The following is a 27,579-nucleotide window of genomic DNA, read 5'->3' as shown; positions in this document are numbered from 1 at the left end:
TATATATGTATATATATGTATATATATATATATATACATATATATATATATATATATATACATATATATACATATATATACATATACATATATATACATATATATACATATACATATATATATATATACATATATATATATATACATATACATATATATATATATATATTTGATGATAAAATTCATACCAAATTGTTTTATATACTTATATACTATTAACGCTTTTTCGTGTAATCGCTTGTTAAACAAGTAATCACTATACTCTAACAGAAGAACCCTTGTTATACTAAAATAATGGACTCCAATGATCCTTACAAGCTTAAGGATCATTGGAGTCCATTACTCCAGCACCGGTAACCGGTGACCTAATCCGGTTGACTGCAACTGGTCCAGTTACCATGGTGGGCAACCGATTTTCATCTCCGGTTACCAACCACTATATTTATTTATTTAATTTTTTTTTTTTTTTTTGAAGAAAACTGACCAATTTTTGAATTGGACTCTGGTAACCGGTTTTGGCCTCCGGTTATCGTCCAGACCTCTTGTTGACCGTGGTAACCGGATTTGACCTCCGGTTGACCGTGGTGACCGGAGCCCAAATCCGGTTACCGTGGAGCTGCAATTGACCCCCGATTCTTTTTCCGTCGAGCCACCCGATCACCATCCATTTCTCGTCGACTTTCGTTGTCGTTGTAGCTGTCCGGTGTAGAAGGTGGTGGTTGACACGGTTTTGGTTGATGGGCTAATGTTAGAAAATGAAATGGAAAAAAAAAAGTTAATAAGGGCAAAATCGTCTGTTTTCTTAAAATGATGGCGGTAGCGATAAATTTGGACGGCAGTATTTATGGCAAAAGCTAACGAATACCCCAGGGATAAAAAAAAACATGTGGTGCAGGAGAATTGCCTCACAATCTATACAGCATGGCTCAGCTCTATCATCACTTTTGCCGAGCAATTGGTGGCAAGAAATATTTGCTTATTCTCGATAACATTTGGGGTAAATCCGATTTGACAATTAAGTGGTTCGAGCTAAGAAAGCTCCTTAAAATTGGGGCTAATGGGAGTAAGGTTCTCATTACCACACGCGATCAAAAAGTGGCTGGAGTAATGGACTCCAATGATCCTTACAAGCTTGAGGATTTAACAGAAGTTGACACTTGGCTTCTCTTTCAAGACATTGCTTTTACACAATGGCATGAACAAGGTGTGGAAGCAATTGGGAAGGAGATCGCTAAAATGTGTCCAAATATGCCTAGTATAGCAGGCCTCTTAGCAGGGAAACGTACAGTTCAGGAATGGCTTGCCTTTAGGGATGATCAGCTTACTAATTTCGCTTCCTACGGGCGCAATGTTATGAATACGCTGAAATTTAGCTACCACCAATTGGATGCAAGATTGAAGCTTTGTGTTACCTACTGCACTTTGTTCCCAAAGAGTAAGGCATTTACATGTGAATATTTGATCCATCTTTGGATATCTTTGGGATATATTAAGCCACAATATAGTAATCAAAGCTTGGAGGAAGCAGGGCGATAATATATAATCAACTTAAGTAATTGTGGGGTTTTCTGGAGTTGTATGGTTAGTATACGGGATACATCAGCGCTTATAGGAGTGCGCATGCACAATGTAATGTACAAGCTTGTTCTCTCACTATCTGGGTACAGATACAAGGTGGCAGATTCAAAGAAATTGACAAAAGGGTTCGTCATCTGTCGTTTTGGAAAGTGATGGAGAACTCAAATTGGGAAATGCCTTCCTCAATACCCAAAATCAAACACCTACAGTCATTCATCATGTGCCTTTCTTTGCGGTTGTTTGATTATAAGCTAAAGGTGAGGAACTTGTCCCTAATATCAACATTTGAATGTTTAAAGGTATTGGACCTACATGGGATGGGGATAAAGAAATTGCCAGTATCCGTAGGTGACTTGATCTGCTTGCGTTATCTAAATTGGTCTGAAACTAATATAGTGAAACTCCTAATTCAATCACACGTCTAGTGAATTTACATTCACTCTACTTGAATGATTATTTTTACCTTGAGGAGTTGCCAAGGGACATGAGCAAGTTAGTGAATCTATGACACCTGAAGTTGAGATATTGTGATGAGTTGAGATATATGCCCATGGGTTTGAGAAATTTGACAAATCTTACAACTCTGGATAAGTTTATAGTGGATGAACAGACTGAATCAGAGGTTAAAATTATTGTGGGGAGATTATCAGATCTAAATCAGCTAAACAATCTAAGAGGAGAATTGCATATTGAGGTGCTTAAGGAGTCAAAGTACATAATGTCATCTGAGATCAGTGAAGTAAACTTGGAGATGAAAGAGAGCCTCCTAGATCTGGATATAAGTTTCAAGAAGGGTACAATAGAGGATGAGAGGGTGTTAGAATGTCTCCAGCCCCCTTCTAATCTAGAAGCTCTCGAAATAACTGGGTATGGAGGGGAGAGGTTACCAGGTTGGATGGTAGATCATCAGTTAGATAGACACTTTCCTAATTTGGTTGAAATTAATATTATAGATTGTAGAGCATGCAAATATTTGTGCTCCTTTGGAAAGCTCCCTCATATGAAAATTCTACATCTTAAGACTTTAGATGATGTGGAGTATGTGGAAGACAACACCACCACTACCAATGTCGTGGACGAGTTGCCCTCATCTTCCTTATTTCCCAGCCTTGAAAGGCTCGCAATTATAGGTATGCCAAAATTGAAAGGATGGTGGAGGATGCTATTAAGTAATGAGCAAGATTCAAGAGGGGATCTCCAAGTTCATCAACAGCATGCACAGCATCAACATCTTGTTGAGTGGAAGCCTCCATTCCCCAAATTAATATTCCTAGAAGTGGACAATGTGGAATTGACAATTACAACTGCAAGGTGGTACTCAATTGTCTTCACTTCGCTTATAAATCTTAATATTTTCTATGGTAAGCAATCTCGTCAGCAACAAGAAGCATTTAGCCTATTCTTTCCCAACTTGGAGGATCTGTCTCTACAGGGTTTGGATGAGCTTGAGGTAGTTCTGGAAAGTCTTAAAGGATTATCTTCCCTGAAATATTTGCAAATTATTCATTGTGAAAAACTTAAGGCAATACCAGAGTGGATTGACACCCTCACCTCCCTCAAAACACTTCAATTGGAAAATTGCCCAAGACTGGAATCACTGCCATAACAAATAGCAAACCTCCCAAACTTGAAATCACTTGAAATAGACAGTTGCCCCATACTTAAGGAGAAGTGCCAGAGTCCAAATGGAGAATACTGGCCCCTAATACAACATATTCATCTATTAATATACTAGTATTGAGAGACTCAAAAACAATCATAGCTTTCATTGTACTAGTTTTCCAGCTCAGCTTCAATTTTTTTTAATTTCCTTTTTGTATCACGAAAAAAATTGGGCTTCTAAGAAAGAGCATATTAAAAAGATAGAGGTTACGGAAATGCGCATGCTAAGGTGGATGTGTGGAAACACTTTAAGAGATAGAATTAGAAATGAGGTTACTCGTAAGAAAGTAGGTGTGGCAAGCATTGCAGACGATAAAATCGTCAGCTTTGGTTTGGACATGTAAGACGGAGACCCAAGGGTGCACCGGTGCGAAAAGTGGAAGAGTGGGACCATGGAGGGATTAAACGAGGGGGAGGGAGATCAAAAATGACTTGGTTGGAAGGAGTTAGGAAGGATATGAAGTGCATGGATTTACATGAGGATGATTTTTGGATCGTAAGGGATGGAGGAGAAATATTTATGTTGATGACTACACGCCTACACGGAATAATCAAATTTGGTTCATGTTAGCCAACCTCACTTTTGGGATTAAGGCTTTGATTGATTTATTGATTATTGCAATGTATATTTCATACTCCATACCCCTAAATATTGCTCCAAATCTCAAACTTGCACTTTTAACAAAAGTATAATTTGTACACATGAGTGAGGCTGAGCACAAGTATGGATGAAAAGAGAGGTTGAAAGTATTCAAGTGAGGTTGCAAGTGGGTAAATGTACTAATAGGCATCCATTTTTAGGATATGAAGCAACCTTTAGCCCTTTAAGGATAGAGAGAGTATAGCTGTATAATGGATATTTTAGCCTTTTGGCTTTCATTTTGTACTAGTAATGGGAAAATATATTTTTACTCGTTTTAACTCATATAATTGATAAATTAATGTTAAGAGTAACCTTGTACCTCTGTATGTTATCTGGTCCAAAAAATTCATACTCCATATAAGCAGCATAATGCTAACAACAGCTTTCATATACAAGGAATCAACCAACCTAAACAGTCTAGTAAGGAGTTTTAAACTTTTAAAGTAATACTGAGTACAAAATAGGAGCTTGAAATCTAAGAACACTTACAGCTCATTCTGAAGAGGATACTATTTGATGCATATGTTATGGTCGTCTTTGGACCGCTTTGGGAACATTTAAGTCAAAAAGTCAGAGCTTAGAGGATGTTGGGAAAGAATATGTGCTTTGCTTGGTCAGACAAGGCTTCTTCCAGAGAGCTAAGGAAGATGAGTTTAGCAGCATTTTTGAAATGCATAAAGTGATTGACGAACTTATGATGTCAAATCCACTTATATGCCAAAGCCAAAGGGCTTGGGGATACTGAAGGACCTTAAAACATTGAATAGTTTGTTGTGGGGAAAGACAGTATATGTGGATTGGTTAGTTGTACACTTGTACATGTGTATGTGGATCCTAGGGCATCACAGAGAGACTTCTCCTCCCTTGAATAATAAAACTAACTTGATTAAGAAAGATCATATTTACTGTATTGTTCATAACTCAGGGCGGTGACTAGACTGATACAGACAAATATGTAGAAGGGTGCATTCTAAGCACCATATTCCAGGCCTAATCAGAGTTAAGAAAAGAAATAGAGCTTCGTATAAATTATAGTAAAAAATAATAATAATTAAGTGTAAAGATGACAAGTGTTGAGATATTAGCAAACAAGTACAATATATAATGAAATGGTTTAATTCAATATGCAAACAATCCAACAAGGATATTCAAAGAACAGTCGATTTTTATTCACAGTAGATGAAGGCAACAGTTGATGGCACACTGAAGTGCAGGATTCAGGAATGAACACTTGGTCAGAGCAACTTCTATACAGGATAAACAACAGAAAAACATTTTCACATTTCCAAAAGAACAATGAGGGCATAGGATGGAACAAGGAAAACCTGGTTACCAAGCTACCAATCTTCCTTGACAATTTTGGACTTCTCGAAAATAAACTTCCCTTCCTTATACTTTTGTGACGGTTCATAAGCACGCAAGTACTTCCACCCCAATACTAGTCGACAATCAGCACAATTGATATCAGCAACAGTGTGAAGGCCAGTCATAAGCTGCCTATCTTCCTTAGGCCCAACCTCAACATTCATAGCATGGGAAAACAAAAAGGCTCGACCATTTCTTCCCTAACAACAGAATTCACACTAGTTGGACACACTCTCACCTCAAATTCCATGAAATCCTCAAACTTTTACACAACAATCACTACCACATTATATCTCAATATCAATACATTCATCAAAACACAAAATATCACAAACCCCTAAAGAACAAATAACTAATTAATATAACAAACACCCAAACCCCAGTTGGCAAATTGGCCCCCTTATTTGCTAACTAATTGTCTGATACAAGAATGTGTACTAAACAAGCAATGGGTTATCAACAACTAGAGCAAACCAATCAATTTATCAATCAAAAACAACAATTAGTAACAATTATAAAAAACATACAACATGATAATCCAAACAAGCTAATACTGAATTGGCAATATAATTAAAATTAATGATTGGAAAATGAGGATAATTTACCTGGAAAGCCTTGGAGATGATATCATCATGAAGACAAACTTGATTTCGACAATTATAGCAGCTATACACTCTTGGTCCGCCCAATTGAGCCATCCAATTACTTCACCCCTAATTTAATTCTAAGCCTTCAAAACAATTCACACTTCCAAGCCTAACAATTTGAGCAACCCCCACAAAAAACCCATTAATTAAAATATTTAATAAGCAAAACCCAGTTGAAAAATCATGAATTATAACAAAAGGGCGCAAACCCGAATTTTAAAAATGATCAAAATCAGTTTTACAACAGTAAAGATTATAGATTGTGCAGAAAAATGGAAGCTTTTGGATCTCAAATACATGATAAAAGCAATTAGGTGAATGTTGGGGTATTTACCTGGGAAAGAAGATGAAGAATTGATGACAGTGACGAAGCAAAAGCGCAAACAATGAACAAGAAACTCGAAAGATTGTTGGCGTGCAAAGTGTAAACTTTAATTAGATAATCAAAAGATTCATTGCACTCAAAAAAGAAATACTTGTACTTGACGAAATTAAAAGACATGATTTATACGGAAGTGTAATTGAAATTGTTGAGCGAACACAAATACTCCGTCTAAATACTCCAGGTTATTTTACTTATTTCTCAATCGTGATAATTTACTTGAGTTATTATTCAGAATTTTGAGTCATTTTATGTATTTCCCATTTATGAGTTACTCTGTACGAGAGATAATATATTAGAAATATGAGAGACCATCAATCTGTTTTTTTTATTGGCCTCAAATTGCTCGTGGACGTAGGCACGTAGCCAACGCATTGTTGTTAACCACGTAGATCTTTGTGTCGATTTTACTTGTTTATTTTACATTCAATAATATATGTTCTTTTTTACATTCGTAATCCTATCATAAAAAAAGTTGTCCCAAATAGTGATATTGGATAAGGTGTACACAAATGTCAAATTACATAAATAATAGCATTTGTTACATACACTCGACGTGACCCGAGTATATATAACAACCTCTCAATACATAATGACCATATTTTTAGCTCTGATTAAGGTAGTACAAGTATATGTCTTTGTTATTTGACTCTTTTTGCGTGTGTCAAATGACTTACATTCAATGAAGTAATTATAGCAAAATACATGACCATAAATCAGATGTAACTCATAGCTTAGAAGCTAAAAAACTTATATTCAAGAATTAATTAAGTGGTGTGCAGCATCATTTTTCTTTGTACAAATTATAAGATGCTTGATTTAATTATTATAATTAAGGCATTAGCCAATTAATAAAAGTCTTTTAATTTATGTTTAAAAAAAAAAAAGTGGTACAACTCCAATTATCACTTATAAAATCTTGTAAACATTTTTTTTTACAAGAATTTTATAAAACATCTTGTTAGACGGAATAATTAACTAAAATTGAGAAATTAAACCAATACTGAGTGATAAGTTTTCGTATTGTTCTTCAATCACGAAATCATTTTAGATACAACGAGTCACAACAACACTAAGACAATTTTGTAATGTCATCACCAATTTATTACTTCAAAGTGGTAATCAAATAGGGTATTTCCGTATTTGTTAACTTTAATCTGGATTAATTTCCTTTGAATAGCTTAGCACACTCTATAATGTAATTGCCTTCTTTGTATGCTTGCTTTGGATCATGGGCTCGAAAATATTTCCAACCCAAAATTTGGCCACATTTGATGCAATATATATCAGCTATCGTGAACTTGCCAGTAATGAGTTGCTTCTCAAATTTTTCTCCCACCTTCAAGTTCATTGCATTACGAAACATGAAGGCTTGTCCGGATGAAGCCTAAACACATACAGTTGAGCGAAAAAAGAGTTAATTAATACGGAGTATGAGTATTTTTATATCTTAAATCCTAATATGGCCAATGAGCTTGTCACCATAAAAGACAAGCTCATATTTTTGTACTACCTTCGTTAACTTTTGGTTGCAATTTTGGAATATTAATACCTCAAAAGTTACAACTAAAAGTTAACGGAGGTCGTACATTACATGTCTCACTGTATTGCGATGAATGTTTTATTCTCCTAAAATTTAATAGTCAACAACTCAAATAAATTGATAAAGATTCAAAATGTACCATTAGACAAATGATAACTTTTTTGTTGGACTTGACAGTAGATGAACAAACATATATTGTGATCAACTCATCAGACTACTTCACTCATTACACAACTAGATTAAAAGTCTTCTCTCAATTGGTATGAGACCTTATCTTTCTCACTAATCATTGTTGATTTTCATTTAACTATTACATCGGTTTAACCTACACTTATCTTTACCAAATGAATTCCAATTTACGATAATCACAACTCAACCATAGTAATGTGAAGAAACTTTGAAGACCAGAGTATTTAATAAAAAATAATTATTTAATTTCATCTTTAGATTTATTAAAAATACTTTCATAAAATTAATAGAAAAGCAAACCAAGCTATTCAGATTATGCTGTAAACAAAAGGTAAAACATACATGGACTCAAATTCAATACTTCGTCGCAATAATTCACAGATAAATTTAGACTTAAACATCATTAACACTAAATTTTCAAATACTAGACTGAAAAGATAATTAACATACTAACAATCATATGATTAAATTAAGCAAAATGGCAGGCCTATTTATCAAACTATATTAATCAAATCAAAATGTTAACTTTATTTAATACCAAAATAAAAATAAAATGAAGAAATTAAAGCAACTTACCACAAAAGCCTTAGAAAGGAGGTCCTCTTTTAAGACAACAGGGTTCCAACAATTATTGCAGCTATAAAATCGGTTATTATTTGAGTTAGCCATCAATTAAACCAGATTACAGATTGTCAAATACGAGCTGATAGATCATTGATATGCAAAATAAAAGGGGTGTTATTTTTCATCTTTATAGCATAATGAGGATAAGAATGACGTAATAATCCAACGACTTTTCTTAGACACGACTTTTCTTTTCTTTTTTTTTCCCCTGTTTTTTAACTAATAATATAAGCAAGGTACGTCACTTAGCTTGTCTAATCTTAAGACTTTTCAGTATTTTTTTTTCTTTTTTTTTTTTGTTTTATAATATTGTTAAAATTTATTTAGATTCAATGTTTTTTAAGTTCTTTAACTCTTAACTCATTTAAGACGTCTAATAACCTATACAACTATATCTTGTAGTCAACAATCAACATCATCAATTTTAAACCCTGTTCACTTCACCTTAAAAAAAAATAATATTCAGTTAAAATTATTTTATATTAGCAAAAATAAGTTCAATTCAGTAAAAATCAATAACTTAAATAAAAAATATAACAGAGAATCAGTAAAAATAATTTCAGTTCAGTAAAATTAATTTCACTTGTAAAAATAATTTCAGTTCAGCAAAAATAAGGTGAAGTAAACGACCCGTTCTAGTGTTCTCTTCATCTTAAAAAAAATAATACTTGTATTTAGGCCCTGTTTGATTCACCTTAATTTTGCTGAACTGAAATTATTTTTACTGAACTGAACTTATTTTTACTGAATTGAACTTAATTTTACTGAACTGAAATTATTTTTACTGAACTGAAATTATTTTTACTGATTTTCTATTATAATTCTTCTTTAAGAAAACTGAATTTTACTGAACTGAATTATTTTTACTGAAGTGAAATTAATTTTACTGAATTGAAATTATTTTTACTTAATATTATTTTTTTAAGGTGAATCAAACAGGGCCTAAGTAAAGAAAATTTTCAGTTCAGTAAAAATAAGTTTAGTTCTGTAAAATTAATTTCAATTCGGTAAAAATAATTTCAGTTCAATAAAAATAAGTTCAGTTCAGTAAAGTTTTGTTTTCTTAAAGAATAATTATAATAGATTACCAGTAAAAATAATTTTAATTCAACAAAAATAATTTCAATTCAGTAAAAATAATTTAAGTTCTGTAAATATAAATTTTTTAATTAAAAATAATTTAAGTTCAACAAAAATAACTTGAAGAGAACCGTGCCTAAGCATTTTAATCCGGAGAAAAAGAAAAATAACACAAACAAAGCAAAATTAGCACTGAAGCGGTTGAAGCCCGACATCTGCCTCAACAAACTCTTCTCTTCTCTTCTCTGTTATTAGTTTTGCTCAAAAATGTCAGACCAATACTGGAGGTACAACGATTCAAGGCAACCGCCCGCCGTTTCTTCACTCCCCGCTAAGCGCCCTCGCTCCGATTATGGTACCCTTTCTTTCTTTTTTCCATTTTCCATTTTCCATTTTCCTTTTTTTAATTCTAGGGTTTTCTGTATTTACAATTTTAACGAAGTTTCCAGTTATCTCACTTCTCTGATTCTTCGAGCTTATTTTTCTTGATGCTTGATAAATTTGTGTTCTTTATTTTCATTTTGTTTTATTATTTTGTTAATTTACAATTTTACACGATTTGGTGTTTCTATTAGGTTTTAATTCTCAAATTGATACATATTATCTGGGATATGCAGTTTTTCTGGTTATGTTATTAGGGTTCTTTGATTTAGTCTTTAAAGAATTGGTTTTTGTTGTTCAAATTGATCGGTAAGTGGTATGTAGTGGTGAGTTTAGTTTAGAGCTCCATAGAAATTTAATTAAGACTGATAATGGCAACATTGGCTTAAAGTGTCTACATTTGCTGCCAAATTGTAAAATAATCTTTGATTGTTGAAGCCGATGAGTTTTCAAGAAAAGATACATAATGGAATGATAAAATTTTCTTTATACATACAAATTAATAGTTTTCTGATCGAGTATAGTATAGATGATTCTGTAAAAGCTACAGGACTTATAATGGTTTCCAGCTTGTAATGGATTCGTTGTATGGCTTATCGAATAAATTGGTTGGGTTGTAAAAAACTTCAGCTATATGCCTTCAACATGCAAGTAAAGGGTTGTTGGATACTTGGATGGCTTGGGACTGGGTGTGGAGGAAATTCAAGAAGTCGCTCTAATTTTTCTGTTCAATCATTGCTAACTTGTCATATTTTAAATCCTTAATTGCGATTCAGTATTCATTGAAAAATGAACACAATAAAAACTTGTGGTCTACTAATAATATGGTCATTGTTAATTTGCTTTACAACTTTGTGCTTCATTGTTGAAAGTTGTATACTTCACCTTAATATTAAAAGATTATATAGATTCCAGCTAACTAGTCACATTTAGCTTTGCATGTACTGATTACTAACTTGGATAAGCGCGCATGTTTTGCTACTCCAGTGTTAACACACATGGCATGCGTTTTGATAACTTCTTATCCCTACCCCACTTTTTTTTTTTTGTAAGATGGAGACTTGAGGGTGCACCGGTACAAAGAGTGAAAGAGTGTGACCATGAAGGGGTTAAATGAGGGAGAGGGAGACAAAAAATGACTTGGTTGGAAGAAATGAGGAAGGATATGAAGTATATGGATTTGCATGAGGGTGAGATATTTGATCGTAAGGAATGGATGAGGAAGATTTTTGTCGATGATACACAGAATAAACACTTTTAGTTCATGTAGCCGACCCGATTTATGGGATTAAGGCTTTAATTGATTGATTTCTTTGGTAATGTGTAATAATATAATATATAATATGCTGAAACTTTAGCATTTTTGTAGATGTACCATCTGGACGGGATGTAGCTGGTTATTACTCTCGTGATGATGACAGGCAAGCTCAACGTGCAATTAGAGATACCGAGTCCATAAACCAATCTTATGATCGTTACCTGCGTAGCACTGTAATATTTCTGAATCTTACTCCTTTGGCCTTGATCTGTAATTTGGTCTGTTTTTGACATTAACACACATCATATTGTCCAGCAACTTTACCCTGGGGCAGATTCAGGAAGATTATCTGGCTCTGGAATATCTAGTCATGCTGTTGATGATTCTCGACTTGGAAACGATCCTCGACTTGGAAATGATCCTCGACTTGGAAACGATCCTCGATTAGGAAATGATCCTCGCATGTCTGGTGACCCACGTATGGTAAGCGATCCACGTATGGTAACTGATCCACGAATCAATAGCGACCCTCGAATGACAAGTATTGGAATTATGGACCCTGGGATGTCCCTCAAAGGGCGGGGCTCCAACCTTGGATCTGGAAGGTCGGAGGTTTCCCTTCCACCTGATGCTAGCAGTACTCTCTATGTAGAGGGCTTGCCTGCAAACTGTACGCGCAGGGAAGTGGCTCGTATCCTTTATCATTACAAATTTTTTATTTTTTAAATAATTAATTACTGCCCTTTTCATATTTGCCATTTATTTCCGGTTTTCTATCCCTCCCCTCTCGAAACTTCTTGTTTCCTTCACTTCTTTTGTCAGACATCTTTCGTCCCTTTGTGGGCTACAAGGAGGTCAGGCTTGTGACCAAGGAAGCAAGACATGTATGTCTATTATCTACTTCTCCCTTTGTTTAGCATTTTTTTCATGGATCAGCACTCACGTGTAGTTTTTCTTGTAGTCTGGGGGAGATCCTATTGTGCTGTGTTTTGTTGACTTTTTAAGTCCCGCACATGCTGCAACAGCGTTGGATGCCTTACAAGGTGAGTTTGTTGGGGGTTTTCTTTTTCCCTGTGTAACAACTTTGTACATCAACATACTCTTTTATCTATGTGATCTATTATGCGTTTATTACTTTTCTGAACTTAGTGTGGAAATGCAATATATGAGCTTCAAAAGGTCAATGATCATAACTGAGTGCTTTTGCATTTGTTTATTGCGCGACAAATTCTCTCTTCTGGCCTTCTGCTAGTTCTATGGGTGATTTGTGACAGATAAAAATGCTGGAAATGGGCTTAAGAAATCTTGATGTATATGAATCCAAGCCTCGTTGTCTATGCACAGTAGTAACCTAATACTTGAGTTTACAATTTCCTCACGTTAGTTCTGTTATTTTTTATCATTGGAGGCGAGGATCCATTTTTTATGTGTTTTTTTTTCCTTTAAAAAATAAACAAATCCCTGTGATTGAACTACTCAAAAGAGTTGTTCTGAAGTCAAGATATTTAGTCTAAAAAAGTGTAGTATTTGCAAATTATAGTTTGCATAGTGCAAGGAGATTAAAGTCCTTAAAACAGAAATGCAACGAGGCTTTTGGGATTCTAGGATTTTTCTTAACTTGAATCTACAGTTGTCTAATGGATTGTATAAGCATATCTGTTTACCTCCCTTGATTGCATATGCTTTAAATGGATACTTTATATGCAAAAAAAGTGTGGTATTATCTGATGGGTCCTTAAGGTTGATTTGGAGATTTGAGGTGCGACATCTGGGCAAACAATTTGTGAATTTTGTTTGCTTCCATTGACTTCATGTTTTGAACTCATACCAAAACTTTGTGACTTTTTTTTTTTTACTTTGTTTTGCAAAGCTAACTTATCTTCATCCAACCATCATAGCCTTAGCATCTTATTTTTTTATTTTCCTTTTTTTAAAAAAAAAAAAAAAAAAGTTATTATTATTAGAATGGGGATGCAGTTGTAACTGTAACCAACTGAAAAATTCAGGCTAACTAGATTTTTGAGTATTCTTTCACTAACATCCTGCGACGAATCAATCAACTTTCGACTCTATAATAATCTTCTGGTTGAAACTTAGGTTTTTTTTTCTTTTTTTTTTTCTCCTTTTGTCATTTTAATTGTCAAAGAAATGCCTAAGTTCCCTAACTGTATTATCAGTAATTGTGATGGGGCATACCGTTTGTGAAAGTATTTATAGAGCAGTACATAATGCTTTGATTCTGTTAGCAAAGTATCTTGTTCATCATGGAACTGAAGAAATTCTTCAGCTTGCTAGTAATAGTAGAACACGAAAGCTCTTGAAGCAGGGTTTATGCAACTCCTCCTACATAGTTAATTGAACTGTCAAAGGGTCACTGGGTTTGAGGTGTTTTTAAAATTCTGAACTTTCTAAGGGACATCTTCGACTCGCTTTGGGACTAATGTGGCCATGTGGGTTTTGAATGGGGTGACCAGCATGGACCTTGAACAATTTGACACTCTCTTTTCTTTCCCCTGCTAATCATCTTAAGTTGAAGTTAAAGAGACCATTTTCTTTTTTTTCAAGAGTTTGGGTGAATAGGGTCTTTTTGTCCCTTAGTCTAACTCTCAAGCCTTAATTTTATGATCCTCCAATTTTAATTGGCTATATATGTAATTTTGTTTTGGCCTTGAACATGTACGCTAAGCGATGGTGCGTTTGTAGTTTGTGATGGCCCCAAATATACGTGTAAAGCTGGGTCATAGTCTTTTTTGCGGCGTGAGTAAAGTTCGATTTTGCAGGTTATAAGTTCGATGAGAATGACCGTGACACTTCTATTTTAAGGCTGCAATTCGCTCGTTATCCAGGTGCAAGGTCAGGTGGTGGCCATCGTGGCAAGCGTTAAACGGTATGATTTTGCAGGTGATTAAAGTCTTCCATTTGATCAGGCTTAGGCACTATTCGCTCTGTAGGCTATAGCTGAAACTCAAACAATTTTTCGCTGTAAATTACCAAAGGGAGTTTCTATGTAGGAATCCGCTCAAAATGGGAGGTTGGCGTCTGCGATAATGAGGTTGATATGATCACCTTACAATTGAGATCCATGCACCAATTTCATTCTGCGGCTTTTTATTTAGTACCAACTCGTGGGATTTGGGGGATTGTAGCTAGTTTGGAGCTTGTACCCTTTTATTAGAAAGTTATGAAATGCCAGAGTGCCAGACTGTATTCGCATTTAGTTTTAGATACTTGGAAACTTGCTACTTATGTATCTGACTGAAATACATCGTCGACATTGCCTGGTTGCTAGGGATCAATATCTATACCTGCAATGGTTTGATGAGGAGTGACTCAATGTTGCAACCTCTCTTCATCTGTTCAGTTCTTGTGATCACCCCATGTAAAAGCCAGCCGACTGTGTTTCAATTATATACCTTGTTTATTTCTTTCTTGGCGCTCTTTATTTTTGGTGTTTTGGGCTTGGGCGGTTGATAGACTTGATACTGTTTCTGTACCCATTTCTACTTTATTGCAAGATACTAGGATTTCTTTTCCTTATTTTTCAGCAGGATGCTTTCTTTTTACTGAGTTTTTGAAAAAAGAAAACATTGTTTCTCAGGCATGACTTTTGATGCATCATCTGCTATATATTTTTTAAATCGCTGCTGAAATTTCAGATTTATTAAATTGCTTCTGAAATTTCAGATTTTTTAAATTGCTGCTGAAATTTCAGATTTTCTTGACCTGTCAACTCTTCAATTTTCTCAACAAAATTCCTATTTCAAAGCTTTTCATATTTGGAGTCGAGAATTCTTATAAATTTATCCTGATAAGAAAAGATTATGCCTTTTCTTCAATAGAATGGGAAGATGAGTAATTATTACTATTTTGCTATCGGAGCTACAAGACTTGGCCAAGTGGAACTCTGTTGCCTGCTCCACTGCTGTTATTTCTTGTATCAGCTGTATGCCTGTATGTTCAGGAATGTCAATCACAATATTTTTTTTTGACCTAGTATGGAGTATTACAATCCCCTATAACCCACACTGTCCATTTTTAAAGTTGTAGTTGGGGCGTTGATTACTTCAGCCATGAGCATATATGGTGGTATGACTGTATTCACTACATCTCGATCCATCTTGCAGTGGGTGTCTGTCAACCTCTGGAAAACTCTTTTGCAGTGAATTGTAGTATGTTTCTTGAGGAACTTGGGATGCAATTTCTTCATTTCTTTTGACCAAGGCCTAGTTGGGTTGGAGGAGGCATTCATCCATAAACTGAGTTTAGATCTTTGTTGCTTCACATATTAAGTAATAATTGATGGTACAAGTGAATATGAGCTCTTCTTTAGGTACTTAGTTTAGAATTTGTATAGATTAGTTTTGAACTTTTGTCATTTGTTAAGTTCAGTTAGTGCGACAGCAAGGCTATTAACCTATTACCATGGTTTATGATAAGTACTTGGAATGTCATAATGTTCGAACTAGTGAGTTGAGCCTTTGGCATTATGACATTCCAAGTACTTAGAGATCTCTGTACACACCAGTGGTTCAGTACATTACTAATCCACCATTTAGTGAGTTGAGCCTTTGGCAATTTTTTTTTTTAAAAAGCAACTTCATATATAGGTGCTCCTCTTTATGACGAAGAACGGAATGCAGTCGTGTTGAGTGTCTTTAATAGTTTTACCAGGAGTCTAGGACAAGTATGAGCTTGTGATTTATTTGCCTGTTTAGTTTGTTTTAAATTCTATAATTTCTGAGGATATTTTGCTGTATAAGCATTGGTGCCTGCTCAATGTTGTGTACTCAGAACTCAGAAGTGACTCAGGTGGATACTAGTTTTTGTCAGTTTCTGTTGCCATCCGTTTGGACAAGTATCGGGGTAGTGACCTAAACGTAGATTTGTGGTTAAGCTCACAATAGTTTGCTTCGATGGATATGCACCATCTTATGAAATGGGTATGGAATGTTCTGATTTGATCATAATAATCTAGAATTGTAATCTAGAATTGTTAGGTTGTGCTGTAAGCGTTTTGCTGAGCAGGTTTGTGTAGGGGTGTCAGTTCGGATAATCGGATCGGGTCTGAAATGGCCGGGTCGGGTCGGATAAATTTTTAAAGTTGAGTTATACTAAATTATTATGTCCACGCGAGTCCAAATTTGAATCGGATATTTTACGGATTGGTTTCGGATCGGGTCAGGTGTGCTTTTGACAATTCTAGGTTTGTGCTCTTTCACTCGCCTTTGACTGGTGTGCTACCTCTATGGCCTTACCTTGCAAAGGAACTATGCTCTTCTTTGTTAAACGTTAGTAGCATATTAAATCGAGCTAAAATAACTGAACTGATGCAGCATTCCTCTAGCTAACCTCTACTCAACTATCTGCATCTAACAACAGCTGGAAAATTTGTTGTACTCTCTAATTTTCATGCTACTTCGTATATGCTTGCAGACTGTTTGCAATAGCTAGATATTGCAATAGCTTTGTACTATTTGCTGCTCCAACCGTTTCTAAAGTTCTTCGTACTTCGATTATCACTATGCCAACCAAGAATTGAATGCCTTCATTAAAGAATCAATTAAGTACAAAAAAACGAATGCCTGACATAGTATGAAAAAGTTTATGAACTAAAATAAAAATCATGCAGTTATTTATTGAATTATTGTACAAACTTATCAGAATATGATATTGATGGCATTTAATCACATTAATGCATTCTTCTTTGGATGTATTGCTACTTTGCTTGTGGCCAGCTTGCACTATATTTTAAAAGGATGGGTGATAAGTATGTACTATGTTTTTTTTTTTCAAAAAAAAAAAAATACTTCGTATATAATTATATAGTACTGTACAAACCACAAAGTATATACTTAGTACTATAATATTTTGTACATACGGAGTATGAACGTTTCACGTGATTCGGTACAATACTACCATTAGATGATTATTTTTGTTATTAGCTTCTTGTTTATGATTAGGGGCTTTAGGGCTATGTTTAAAATTGATTTAGTTGAACAGTCTCATTTTGTTAAACTCGCATGGTAGTTGTATATGATAATTAAAATTTTTTGTTCCGGTCTCTTTTTTCTTCCATTTTACGCAATTGTTATTTATCATAATCAATTGATATATCATGTATGAGATTAAATTGCTAATCGCTCTCACTGACGCCTCTAAATAACTAGAGTAGAGGCCATAAGAGTGTACTGTAAGTTTTATTTTTTAGTTATTACGGAGTACTGTAACATTTAGTTGATGTACATGTAAGCATGTTGTCTTTCGACATTATACTTATACATACCTCTTAGAGCTATACGATAGGCAAGTCACAATGCACAGAATAATCCAACTTGTTTGTAGTTGAAAGTTGCCGAATGCTCACATTTCAAAGCACATACGCTCAGAAAACGATGCTTATTGATGGGCCGGGTCACATGTTGTGGAGACTGGTCACGGATTGCCTTATTGTACTTGTACTCTTGTAGTAGTGGGTTACACTACACGTATAGTCGTATATTTATAGCAACAAAGTACCAAGCTTTAAGACATCATACTTTATTTTCACATTATTCTTTGCCCTAAATTGCCATGTTTTTTGTGGTAGACTTTTCAACATCCAAACTTTTGATGGGTGTGTTTGATACATTTCAAGATTGTGTGATTAACTTTGAAATTAAGACAATAATGAGTATTTGTTCGGTATTTTTAACTATCATATTGGTATAATAATTGTACCAACATACGATTGGCATGAATTGACTCGTAAAATTTAATTCATACCAATAGTATATGATAATAAGGCGGTCTTGTTCTCTTAGTGAGGATAATTTTGTAACAATAAGCAACTTTAAAGAATGAATATAATTTAGTAAAAATAATTTTAGTTTAGTTAAATTAATTTAAACACGTTATTTTCATAAATAAATCAGGACCCACATTTAATAAAAAAAATAGTTAACTTATTTACAAAAATGACACTTTGTTTTTTGACAACCAAATGACTTTTTTTATTTATTTTTTTTTAAAATAGAAATGACACTTTGTTAAGATAAGTGAACCCTTATTCAAAAAAAAAAAAAAAAAAAGATAAGTGAACCTTGTATACAAAATATTTTGGAATCTTTATTATTATTGGAGATCAGACTTTAATTTATTTTCCCCTAATTTTAAAAATTCTTTTTAAAAGTGTTACAGCATGTAAGTATGAGCTATTTTACTACTTGCTGGTTTAATCATTACAGCTATACTAGTGCAACAATTATGGTACGAAAAATCTTCTAAAAATGGTTTAATATATCCATGATTTTTTTCCATCCTACTCCTAACCAATTAACCTTCCAAATTCAATTGACATTATCATACAACTATGGAAACAATCTTTATGATTTCTTACCTCAACCCTATCCAAACCCCCTTATAAATATAATTAATTAATAAGGAAAAAATAAATAATAAAAATATCCCGTCAAAAAAGATTTATTGTTATTTTTTACAGCTAATATTTAAACATATCTCCAAGAATTTCGTGAGAATTATAAACCTCCAACTACCCACCTCCAATATCCTTCCAATTATTTCTTAGAAAAAAGAAAAAATCCTTCCAATAATGATAAAATAATATACGTAATTTTTATCTAGAGTCCAATTAGTATACATTTCTGATTCTAAGAATCTCTCGTTAATCCCATCAAAACTAGGAATCTCATCTTTTTAACCCTATAATCTACATAGAATCTCCATTGTTTTTGTACCATGCATCAAATATTTTTGTAACTTTGTTACACATAATTTAGAATTTACACCCATATTCATAATAATAATAATAATATGGGTGGTTTAGGGGAAGAAATTGTTCCAGAATCAATGGATTCAACAATGAAAAAAGGCGATACGGATGAAGAATGTTCAATACCACAAGTTAATTTAACCGTGCCTAAAACAGACGATCCAAACATGCCTGTTTTAACGTTTAGAATGTGGGTTCTTGGTCTAGGTGCATGTATTTTGTTGTCATTTGTTAATCAGTTCATGTGGTATAGACAAAATCCCATGATTATTACGTCGATTTCGGCCCAGATTGCTGTTGTTCCTCTAGGACATCTTATGGCTAAGACAATTACAAAGAGGGTGTTCTTTCAAGGTACTAGGTTTCAGTTTACGTTAAACCCTGGTCCTTTTAATGTTAAAGAGCATGTTTTGATCACAATTTTCGCTAATTCCGGTGCCGGAAGTGTTTACGCCACCCATATTTTGAGTGCTGTTAAGCTTTTTTATAAGAGGAAGCTCACCCTTCTTCCTGCTGTTCTTGTTATGCTCACCACTCAGGTTAATAATCTCCTTTAAGTTTTCATTCGTGTTATTTTATTTGATTGTTTTTAATTTGCTTGGTATTATCAGGTCGGGTTTAGATTCAGTTGTATGTATCGGAATAACTTAAGATAAAATTAATCAAAATTCGGAAAGGGATTTGGAGAGAATTAGGAGGTTTTTTTTTTTTTTTTTTTTTTTTTTTTTTTTTTTTTTGTGAAGAATATGTTTTTATTTTATTACTAATCTTGTTTAAGGCCCAGATTTTATGCATTTATTTTTAAAATGATATGATCAATACCCTCATTGTTTTTTCAAGAATTTTGTATGTTTATGGTGCAATTGTTTTATATATACTTTTAACTAGACTTGATTTTGTATATGTAAATACTGAATTTAGCACACAAAAGTGATGTAATTTGGTGCAATGTGTAGCTATTAGGTTTTGGATGGGCTGGTCTATTCCGGAAGTATCTCGTCGAGCCAGCAGAGATGTGGTGGCCTAGCAATCTGGTTCAAGTCTCAATATTTAGGTGAAACTTCTGATACTAGCTAGTTTGTTTTTAGAATCGGAAAAAAGATGTGGTTCAATCAATACAAATGTATATCTTCATTGAGGCTTTTGATGAATTGTGGGAATTTTCGCTTGTCATTGCAGGGCTCTACATGAGAAGGAAACAAGGGCGAAAGGAGGCATATCCCGAACACAGGCCTTCCTCATTATTCTATGTTGTGCTGCTGCTTATTGTGTGCTACCCACTTACCTGTTCATTATGACAACTAGTTTTTCTTGGCTCTGTTGGTTTGCTCCAAAATCTGTTCTAGTCAATCAGTTGGGTTCGGGAACTCAGGCCCTTGGAATCGGCTCTTTTGCTTTAGATTGGACTACGATTTCCTCGTACCTAGGGAGTCCTCTGGCTAGCCCTTGGTTTGCTACTGCTAATGTAGCTGCAGGATTTATTGTCATGATGTATGCGATAATACCATTTTGTTATTGGTTTGACGTGCTCAAGGCAAAGAACTTCCCTATATTTTCTCAAAGTCTTTTCATGGTTAATGGAACCAAGTATGATATCAAAAGCATCGTTTCTCCACATTTTACATTGGATAAGGCCGCATATGCCACAAATGGTCCTCTATATCTTAGCACTTTCTTTGCTGTGACGTATGGCCTTGGGTTTGCCGCGCTTTCTGCAACCATTGTCCATGTTGCAATCTTCAATGGAAGGTATGATTGAATTATGCTATACAAATGTTTTTCATTGGTGATTTTAGTACTGTTTTTGGGTGTTGCTACCATTTGATTTACACTTAATGCTCTGCTGATCATACAGAGAGATATGGGGACAAGTCAAGGGAGCTTTCGGAGCATCAAAGAAAGTGGACATACACACGAAGCTGATGAAGGTCTATGGACAAGTACCAAATTGGTGGTTTCATGTCCTTTTAGTGCTTAACCTTGCTTTGACCCTGTTTACTTGCGAATACTACAAGGAGTCACTCCAATTGCCATGGTGGGGTGTCTTGCTTGCTTCTGCGCTTGCTTTCTTCTTCACCCTCCCTGTAGGCATTATTCAAGCCACTACAAATCAGGTACATTGACTTGTAAACTCTTTCTTTACCTTAAAAAATGTAGCATGATCATCGCGACTATTTGCTCTAAAGCCTTAACGTTCTCTGTTGTTCTTTTATCATAACAGCAACCAGGTTTGAATATCATCACGGAATACATTATTGGATACTTGTACCCAGGGAGACCTGTTGCTAATATGTTGTTCAAGGTGTATGGCTACATTAGTATGAGTCAAGCCCTTTTCTTTATTGGGGACTTCAAGCTCGGTCATTACATGAAGATTCCACCCAAAGCTATGTTCATGGCTCAGGTTTGTTCCCTTTATTCACCCAACTTTTATTTTGTTTTAACTCGAGCCCAAATTATCAGATTTTACAATGCTGTCAAAAACCATTTTCAATTCAGGTTTCTCTATCTAAAAGTACTTAATTTATGTAATCAAGATGATGAGGCTTTTTGTAATGAAAGACTAAAGAATTTGGGTAGTAAAATTAAGCATAATCATGAATTCTGGTCCTTGGACTAATGCTAACAGGTTCCTATTATTGTTTCAGATTGTGGGAGGATTAGTATCAGTAGCAGTCTACACCGGAACAGCTTGGTGGATGATGGAGTCAATCCCTCACATCTGTGACCCATCACAGTTGCCACCTGACAGTCCATGGACCTGCTCCTTTGACAGGACCTTCTTTTCTGCTTCGGTGATCTGGGGGCTGGTGGGTCCGCGCAGGATCTTTGGAGACCTGGGGTACTACTCGCATATGAACTGGTTCTTCCTTGCAGGAGCCTTGGCACCTTGCCTAGTTTGGCTTGCTCTGAAGGCATTCCCCAAGCAAAAGTGGATAGGACTCATTAATATGCCTGTTATTTTGGGTGCAACCATGATGATGCCACCTGCTAGCGCGGTTAACTTCACTAGCTGGATCATTGTTGGCTTCCTTTCAGGGTATGTTGTTTTCAGGTACCGCCCAAAGATGTGGGAACGCTACAATTACATTCTTTCAGGAGGTCTTGATGCAGGAACAGCTTTTATGACGATTCTTCTCTTCTTTAGCTTGCAATATGTTAGCAATATTAGCCTTGACTGGTGGGGGAACCATTCGGATGATATGATATGCCCGCTGGCTCAATGCCCTACGGCCAAAGGGATTGTAGTGGATGGTTGCCCCGTCTTTTAGGCATTCAAGTTATTTTTTTTTGTGGGGAGCATTCAATTTATTCTATCTATTTAATTCTTACATTCTTTCCAAAGATATTGTTGTGCGTTTTTTTTATTAGAATTTTTTTGAAGTGTAAATAGATTTCTCCAATGGGGGTTAGTGATATGATTTGCAAGGCTCCAAGAAGCCAAATGAAGGGAAGTATCTGGGACTACATGGAATTATAATTATTAGAACTCTAGAAGTTGGATTCAATGATTTTATAAATGAAATGTACATGTTTGATTTCAAAGAGTTCTTTGGTATTCTTTTACTGGTCATGTGTACGTACATTTTCTTCATTACAAACGTCATGTGTTAAACTATAAAACAATTAAGTACTTTAGAATGGTTAAAATAAACGAAAGTAAATAAAAACAATTAAGTGCGTTAGAATGGTTAAAAAATAATTTATCATTTTTTTTATCTTCTTTCGTTTGTTTAATACTAGCCCCATATGCATGCGGTGCATGCTTGCGTTATTATTTACTCTATTTTGTCATCCATATACAATTTTTTTTTTAAACGTCATGTCTTCTTTCAGGCAATTGTTTTTCTTTTATCTTTCGTTTTTAACCCCTCACTCTATCTTTTGATTAGAAATACAATCATATAATATGAGATCTGTTAAATTCATTTTGATAAACAATTTCAATATACTTCTAAATATAAATTTTATATGATTTTCTAAATGATAATTAGAAATCTTCTTCCAAAAAAAAAATGAAGAAATATCAATGGTTTTTTTTTTTTTTTTTTTTTTTTTTGAGGACATATCAATGGTTATTCACTTATTTGTGCATAAAATATTGAATACATTGTAATCTTGTACTTCATATAATTTTACTTTACCCAAAAAAAAGTCTAATTATCCATAAATCCATTTCATCTCCCCTTAGTCCCCTCATCCACCAAAAAAAAACTTTGATAAATACGCAGCGTTTAAAAACTCCTCCATAAAAATGGTTGAACCAAACAAACCCAAAGAAAGAGACGTAACCATGAATTTGAAAAAACCAAACTCCCAAACACCACCGGCGAACTCTCCGACGGGTCAGCCGGACTCACAGTCACCATCTCCGTCGGCGGCGGCGGCAATGGCGGCGGTGGAGGAGCTAGTAGAGTCGCTTAATCAACGGAAAATGTACAGAGAGGTTACACTCGCTCTCCGATCCGGTCTCCGAGACGCGCGAGCTGAGTTCTCCTTTCTCCGAGTTCGCGGCCTTCGTTGTCTCCTCAAGTTCCTCCGTTCTGTCGCTGAGTCTGACTCGGTTATTCGTCTCTTTTGCCTCACTCAATCTATCCCTGATCTTCAAGGTTTTTTTTCTTCTTGTGTTTTAAGGTTTGATTTTTGGTTGCAAATGTAGAATTGAATTGAATTTTGTTTTTAGGTTGTGAGATTTTGGATGATGTAATTGAATTGATGTAGGTAGTTTTGTTGAGATGTTAGGTTTGATTAATGGCGTCTATTGGTTGAATTGGTGATTGATGATATATGGAATTGGAGGAAGTTGTGATTCTTGTATAATAGAAATTGCAATTGGAAAATTGAGGTTTTGAGGAAGATTGAAATGGTAGAAGACGGAGTAAGTTCGTGTTTTTTGCTGTCAATTAATATAGTTTGAGGACATTTTGTAGAAGATATTGTATTTATTGGACCACAGGACACCTTAATTTAAAATTTTGATTATATTGGAACTGGCCTCAGCTTCAATGTATTGGAAAATCTAATTACTTACATGATTAAGCCAATATTTTCGAGTAAATCGATTTGACTTCTGAAAGTAAAAATCTTTACATACTTGTATTTGTGAATGCAAGGAGTAATCAAATAGCATAAGATTGATTTTTGTTGCACGATGATCCGAAGGTGTTCACTTGTTATACTAAAATTTGTCTTTTGGGGCTCTTGAAAGTTTATAAAAGGGTTAAGTGATTGTCTTCATAATTTGACGGTTTTGGGTGATGTATTTACTGTTGGTTACGTATGAGCAGTGGTTCCTGTTCTTTTTCAACATTCACTAAAAGATTCGGAAGAAGATAAGGTGACCAGTTTGGATCATATATTCACTGTTGAACCTATGAAGTTAACAAACCCTTCAACTGATACTGAAGTTGCACTTGCACTTCGTGTTTTGGAAGGATGCTGCCTGATTCATAGGCAAAGTACAATTTTGGCTCACCAGCACAAGGCAATTCCGGTATGACATGCTCTTTTTGCTATTTTAAAAACCTGGTTTTCATTAGTCTCTTACATGATTATGTAAATGTGTTGTTGGCATTTCTATTCCTACCATCATCTTTGGGTTTAGGGATGAAGTGAGGAAATTTATGTGAGAAAGGTAAAAGAAAGAAACCTGTGGCTGGTGTTGTTCAGGTCTGAGTTAGTCTTAGAGGATGTTTGATTGGGATCAATAATAAAAAAAAAAATTGTAGTCATGGAAACTGGTGTGTTTGTGTCGCCTTCTCTGGAGGGTTCGTAGCTGATAAGCTCTTACCTTAAGTTTCACATGCTACTGTTCTGTTGAAGTAAAAATGATAACTTTTCGAAAGATAGATTGAAAATTTGAATGGCTGAAAGCTACTAAGGAAGATGAATGATTGTTTATGAAAATCCTAAAATGACAATTGAAGGATTCTGACTATTGGGTAGGGAGGAAATTTTTTGTATTTTTTTTTTTTTTTTTTTGAAACAGAAATTTTTTGTATTTAAGTCTACATAAGAAACATGAGAAGGATTAGTTTCCTGTTACAAGTTATGAATATTTAATCATATGCAGGTGCTAATGAATATATTATCGAGTAGAGGAGCTCTTGAGCAAGGTGCCAGCGTTGATGCTTTGATTGCTTTGATGTTAGATTCGACAGCTAATCAAATGGTATAACACGTTAATTAGTTTCAGTATAAAATCTATCATCCATTATACAAGTATGAGTTTAATTTGAATTCTTGTAATATACTGTTTTTCTCTAGGATTTTGAAACCTGTAATGGTATTGAGGAAGTTGCTGCAATTATTAGAGACAAACAAGTTGATGAAAATCTCAGGTATTTTCAATTCCTGTATCCAATATTTATCAAGATTCAAGAGTTTTATCTCATTTCTTGTTTTATAATTGGGACCTTTGATAGTAAGCTCATGGTAGATATGCATTTAAATGCTTGACGTGCTAGAACCATATTTATAGAATTATCCATTCAGTCATCCATGATCCATATACCATACCTTGCCTTTGTTGTGATTCTCCGGGAAGATGTTAGATAACCTTGGTTATTTGTGTAATTTATATGTAATCACATCTCGCTTAATAACTTAAATTCAAGAGCCTTGGTACACTTTGTAGTATCACGCTAGGAAGAACTATCCTAGTCAGAATCTTATGGAGTAAATTTGCTGTCAATCTTATAATGATATTGATCTAGCTGTTTGACTTTCTCCTGCCTGCAAGTCAATTAGTTCAAACATGTAATTCTTATTTATTACTTCCGGTATCTAAAATTAAGTGTAACATTGTTCAAAATAACCAGTAATGTGACAGCCAAATTAGAATGGAGATCATAAACTTGTCCATATTAGACTCTTCTGCTGCGATCCTTTTGCTGACACTCACTTTGCTATAAATAGGATGAAATGTGGAGAATTTTTGTTATTACTCATTGGGCACGTGGATGGGAGAGACATGCAGCCAATGGCAACAGTACATGAGGACATACGCCGACTTCTAGGGGAAAAATCTGCGTCATTGATATGGGCAGCTAGTCAATTTGGCTCAACTCTTGATCCAGAGGAGAGGATGACAGCTTTGCACATCCAAGCTCGCAGAGTCCTTGAATCGCTTGATCTCTTTGGAGTGTAGCAGGCAATTAGTGATTTTTGGAAGGTTAAGGGTACATGATTTACTGATCTTGTTTGGACAATCCAGCAGAAGATTGGTGCCAACAGTTTTGACTTTCTATTATGTCTAAGCTTAGAGGAGTGTAGGTAAGCCGAGTTGCTGTCTCTGTTGCCATCTTCTGTTGGTGTTCCTACCATTTCTCTACAAGCCTGGTTTTTAACTCTTGCCTGGAAATGCTTCACAGTAACTTTTTGTATGCAATTACTCTGGGTTGCTGTATAGAGCTTGTTCATTGGTTTATTAAGCATAGGTCGATGTATAGATGACCATACATTATGGGTTGACTTTACTGTAAATGATAGTTTCTGTTGACAATCGACATTAACTTTGATGCTTTTCCTGATTAAAGTAAAAGATTTTTCCAGACATTTATATTTGATAAATAGATCTACTGGGCCAAGGAGTTGTAATACTATGATTGTTTGTTATTCAATAAACGAAAAAGTCTCCCTTCGTTTCGTAAAAATCGCAACACTTTCCTTTTACATCTGTTTCATAATAATTGCAACACTTTCTTATTTGGTAAGAATCTGCTATTATTTTATTAATTATCTCTTTTAATAATCCCACTTTCACAAACTAAATATTTTCTCTTTCCTATTAATTCCACTTACACTACTATTTATTTTATTACCTCTCAGACTAACCACTTCTTATGCTTTTTTTTTTTAATTTTTTTTTTTTTTTTATTAAAGTATACTCTATATTTTCTAAAAGTATGTGTACTCCATATCGTTGCGATTATTTTGAAACAGAGGGAGTATAACATGTTGATGCAATTTATTGTGATTATGAATGTAGGAGAGCCAATTTTTGTTACCGGAAATAAACAATAAAAAGGTCAAGTTAAGTAGGGCTAGATTTAGGTTAAGTTAAGTAGGGTAATATTATTACACTGTACTCAATTTAAAAGTCAGTTTCTTTGAAGTTAGATTGTAAAATTATTATTCCATATTATGTTTGGATAGGTTGGTAAGACAATTTACAGCTTATTCTCATACGATTATTTTCAGTTTAATTCATTTCAGCTTCTAAGTTTATTTCAGCTCAGCTCTAACAAATTCAATTCAGTTCAGTTAACGAGAACAGGCCCTTAGGGTGATTACACATTTATGGTAACTTTCCAAAAATAGGTGTGACGTGATTGCCAAGTGAAGCCACAACTCAAGAACTCATATAAACAACACCCACCAACAATATCCCACGTGTTCCACAAAACCTACACCTACTTGAAAAAAGCTGCTGTCTTCAACTCCGTAACTCTTATTAA

At 34.6% G+C, this 27,579-nt stretch overlaps 4 protein-coding genes across 7 annotated transcripts; 3 read left to right on the top strand and 1 right to left on the bottom strand.

Annotated features, from left to right (window-relative positions):
* Positions 1-4,964: 4,964 nt before the first annotated feature.
* Positions 4,965-6,369, bottom strand: LOC145608779 (protein yippee-like At4g27745). Its single transcript, XM_081664377.1, has 3 exons — positions 6,230-6,369; positions 5,854-6,004; positions 4,965-5,448 (listed from the first exon to the last, which is right to left on the bottom strand). Exons 2-3 carry the CDS (start codon positions 5,944-5,946, stop codon positions 5,221-5,223), a joined length of 321 nt encoding a protein of 106 aa, XP_081520503.1. The 5' UTR covers positions 5,947-6,004; positions 6,230-6,369; the 3' UTR covers positions 4,965-5,220.
* A 3,517-nt stretch (positions 6,370-9,886) lies between these two features.
* Positions 9,887-14,885, top strand: LOC145608134 (nuclear speckle RNA-binding protein A-like). Of its 4 annotated transcripts, none has more exons than XM_081663736.1 (7): positions 9,887-10,068; positions 11,464-11,585; positions 11,668-12,043; positions 12,175-12,236; positions 12,314-12,395; positions 14,133-14,239; positions 14,364-14,885. In XM_081663736.1, exons 1-6 carry the CDS (start codon positions 9,981-9,983, stop codon positions 14,234-14,236), a joined length of 834 nt encoding a protein of 277 aa, XP_081519862.1. In that variant the 5' UTR covers positions 9,887-9,980; the 3' UTR covers positions 14,237-14,239; positions 14,364-14,885. The 4 variants fall into 4 exon arrangements, with proteins under 4 accessions (XP_081519862.1, XP_081519860.1, XP_081519861.1 ...); XM_081663734.1 differs by having other exon boundaries at positions 14,133-14,253; XM_081663735.1 differs by having other exon boundaries at positions 14,133-14,253; positions 14,349-14,885.
* A 4,059-nt stretch (positions 14,886-18,944) lies between these two features.
* On the top strand, positions 18,945-22,660 carry LOC145607926 (oligopeptide transporter 6-like). Its single transcript, XM_081663521.1, has 6 exons — positions 18,945-19,659; positions 20,077-20,174; positions 20,300-20,869; positions 20,976-21,234; positions 21,342-21,524; positions 21,769-22,660. Exons 1-6 carry the CDS (start codon positions 19,162-19,164, stop codon positions 22,390-22,392), a joined length of 2,232 nt encoding a protein of 743 aa, XP_081519647.1. The 5' UTR covers positions 18,945-19,161; the 3' UTR covers positions 22,393-22,660.
* A 662-nt stretch (positions 22,661-23,322) lies between these two features.
* Positions 23,323-26,715, top strand: LOC145607927 (uncharacterized). The gene is made up of 5 exons (XM_081663522.1): positions 23,323-23,730; positions 24,409-24,614; positions 25,194-25,292; positions 25,388-25,461; positions 26,039-26,715. The coding sequence occupies exons 1-5, from the start codon at positions 23,376-23,378 to the stop codon at positions 26,268-26,270; spliced, it is 966 nt and encodes a 321-aa protein (XP_081519648.1). The 5' UTR covers positions 23,323-23,375; the 3' UTR covers positions 26,271-26,715.
* Positions 26,716-27,579: the final 864 nt, after the last annotated feature.

Source organism: Chenopodium album, chromosome 23 (assembly GCF_948465745.1).
Source record: "Chenopodium album chromosome 23, dcCheAlbu1.1, whole genome shotgun sequence".
NCBI lineage: Eukaryota > Viridiplantae > Streptophyta > Magnoliopsida > Caryophyllales > Amaranthaceae > Chenopodium > Chenopodium album.
The sequence above is the reverse complement of the archived record's forward strand: the minus strand, read 5'-3'. Positions and strand labels throughout refer to the sequence as shown.

Excerpts from the sequence above, each read along its gene's own strand:
- LOC145607927 (XM_081663522.1), top strand. The coding sequence starts at position 23,376 with ATGGTTGAACCAAACAAACCCAAAGAAAGAGACGTAACCATGAATTTG. Across the intron at positions 23,731-24,408 it reads ATCTATCCCTGATCTTCAAG|TGGTTCCTGTTCTTTTTCAA; the intron begins GTTTTTTTTCTT and ends ACGTATGAGCAG. Across the intron at positions 25,462-26,038 it reads CAAGTTGATGAAAATCTCAG|GATGAAATGTGGAGAATTTT; the intron begins GTATTTTCAATT and ends TGCTATAAATAG.
- LOC145608134 (XM_081663736.1), top strand. The coding sequence starts at position 9,981 with ATGTCAGACCAATACTGGAGGTACAACGATTCAAGGCAACCGCCCGCC. Across the intron at positions 10,069-11,463 it reads GCGCCCTCGCTCCGATTATG|ATGTACCATCTGGACGGGAT; the intron begins GTACCCTTTCTT and ends GCATTTTTGTAG. Across the intron at positions 11,586-11,667 it reads ATCGTTACCTGCGTAGCACT|CAACTTTACCCTGGGGCAGA; the intron begins GTAATATTTCTG and ends CATATTGTCCAG.
- LOC145608779 (XM_081664377.1), bottom strand. The coding sequence starts at position 5,946 with ATGGCTCAATTGGGCGGACCAAGAGTGTATAGCTGCTATAATTGTCGA. Across the intron at positions 5,449-5,853 it reads TCATCTCCAAGGCTTTCCAG|GGAAGAAATGGTCGAGCCTT; the intron begins GTAAATTATCCT and ends TTCTGTTGTTAG.
- LOC145607926 (XM_081663521.1), top strand. The coding sequence starts at position 19,162 with ATGGGTGGTTTAGGGGAAGAAATTGTTCCAGAATCAATGGATTCAACA. Across the intron at positions 19,660-20,076 it reads TTGTTATGCTCACCACTCAG|CTATTAGGTTTTGGATGGGC; the intron begins GTTAATAATCTC and ends TGCAATGTGTAG. Across the intron at positions 20,175-20,299 it reads GTTCAAGTCTCAATATTTAG|GGCTCTACATGAGAAGGAAA; the intron begins GTGAAACTTCTG and ends TTGTCATTGCAG.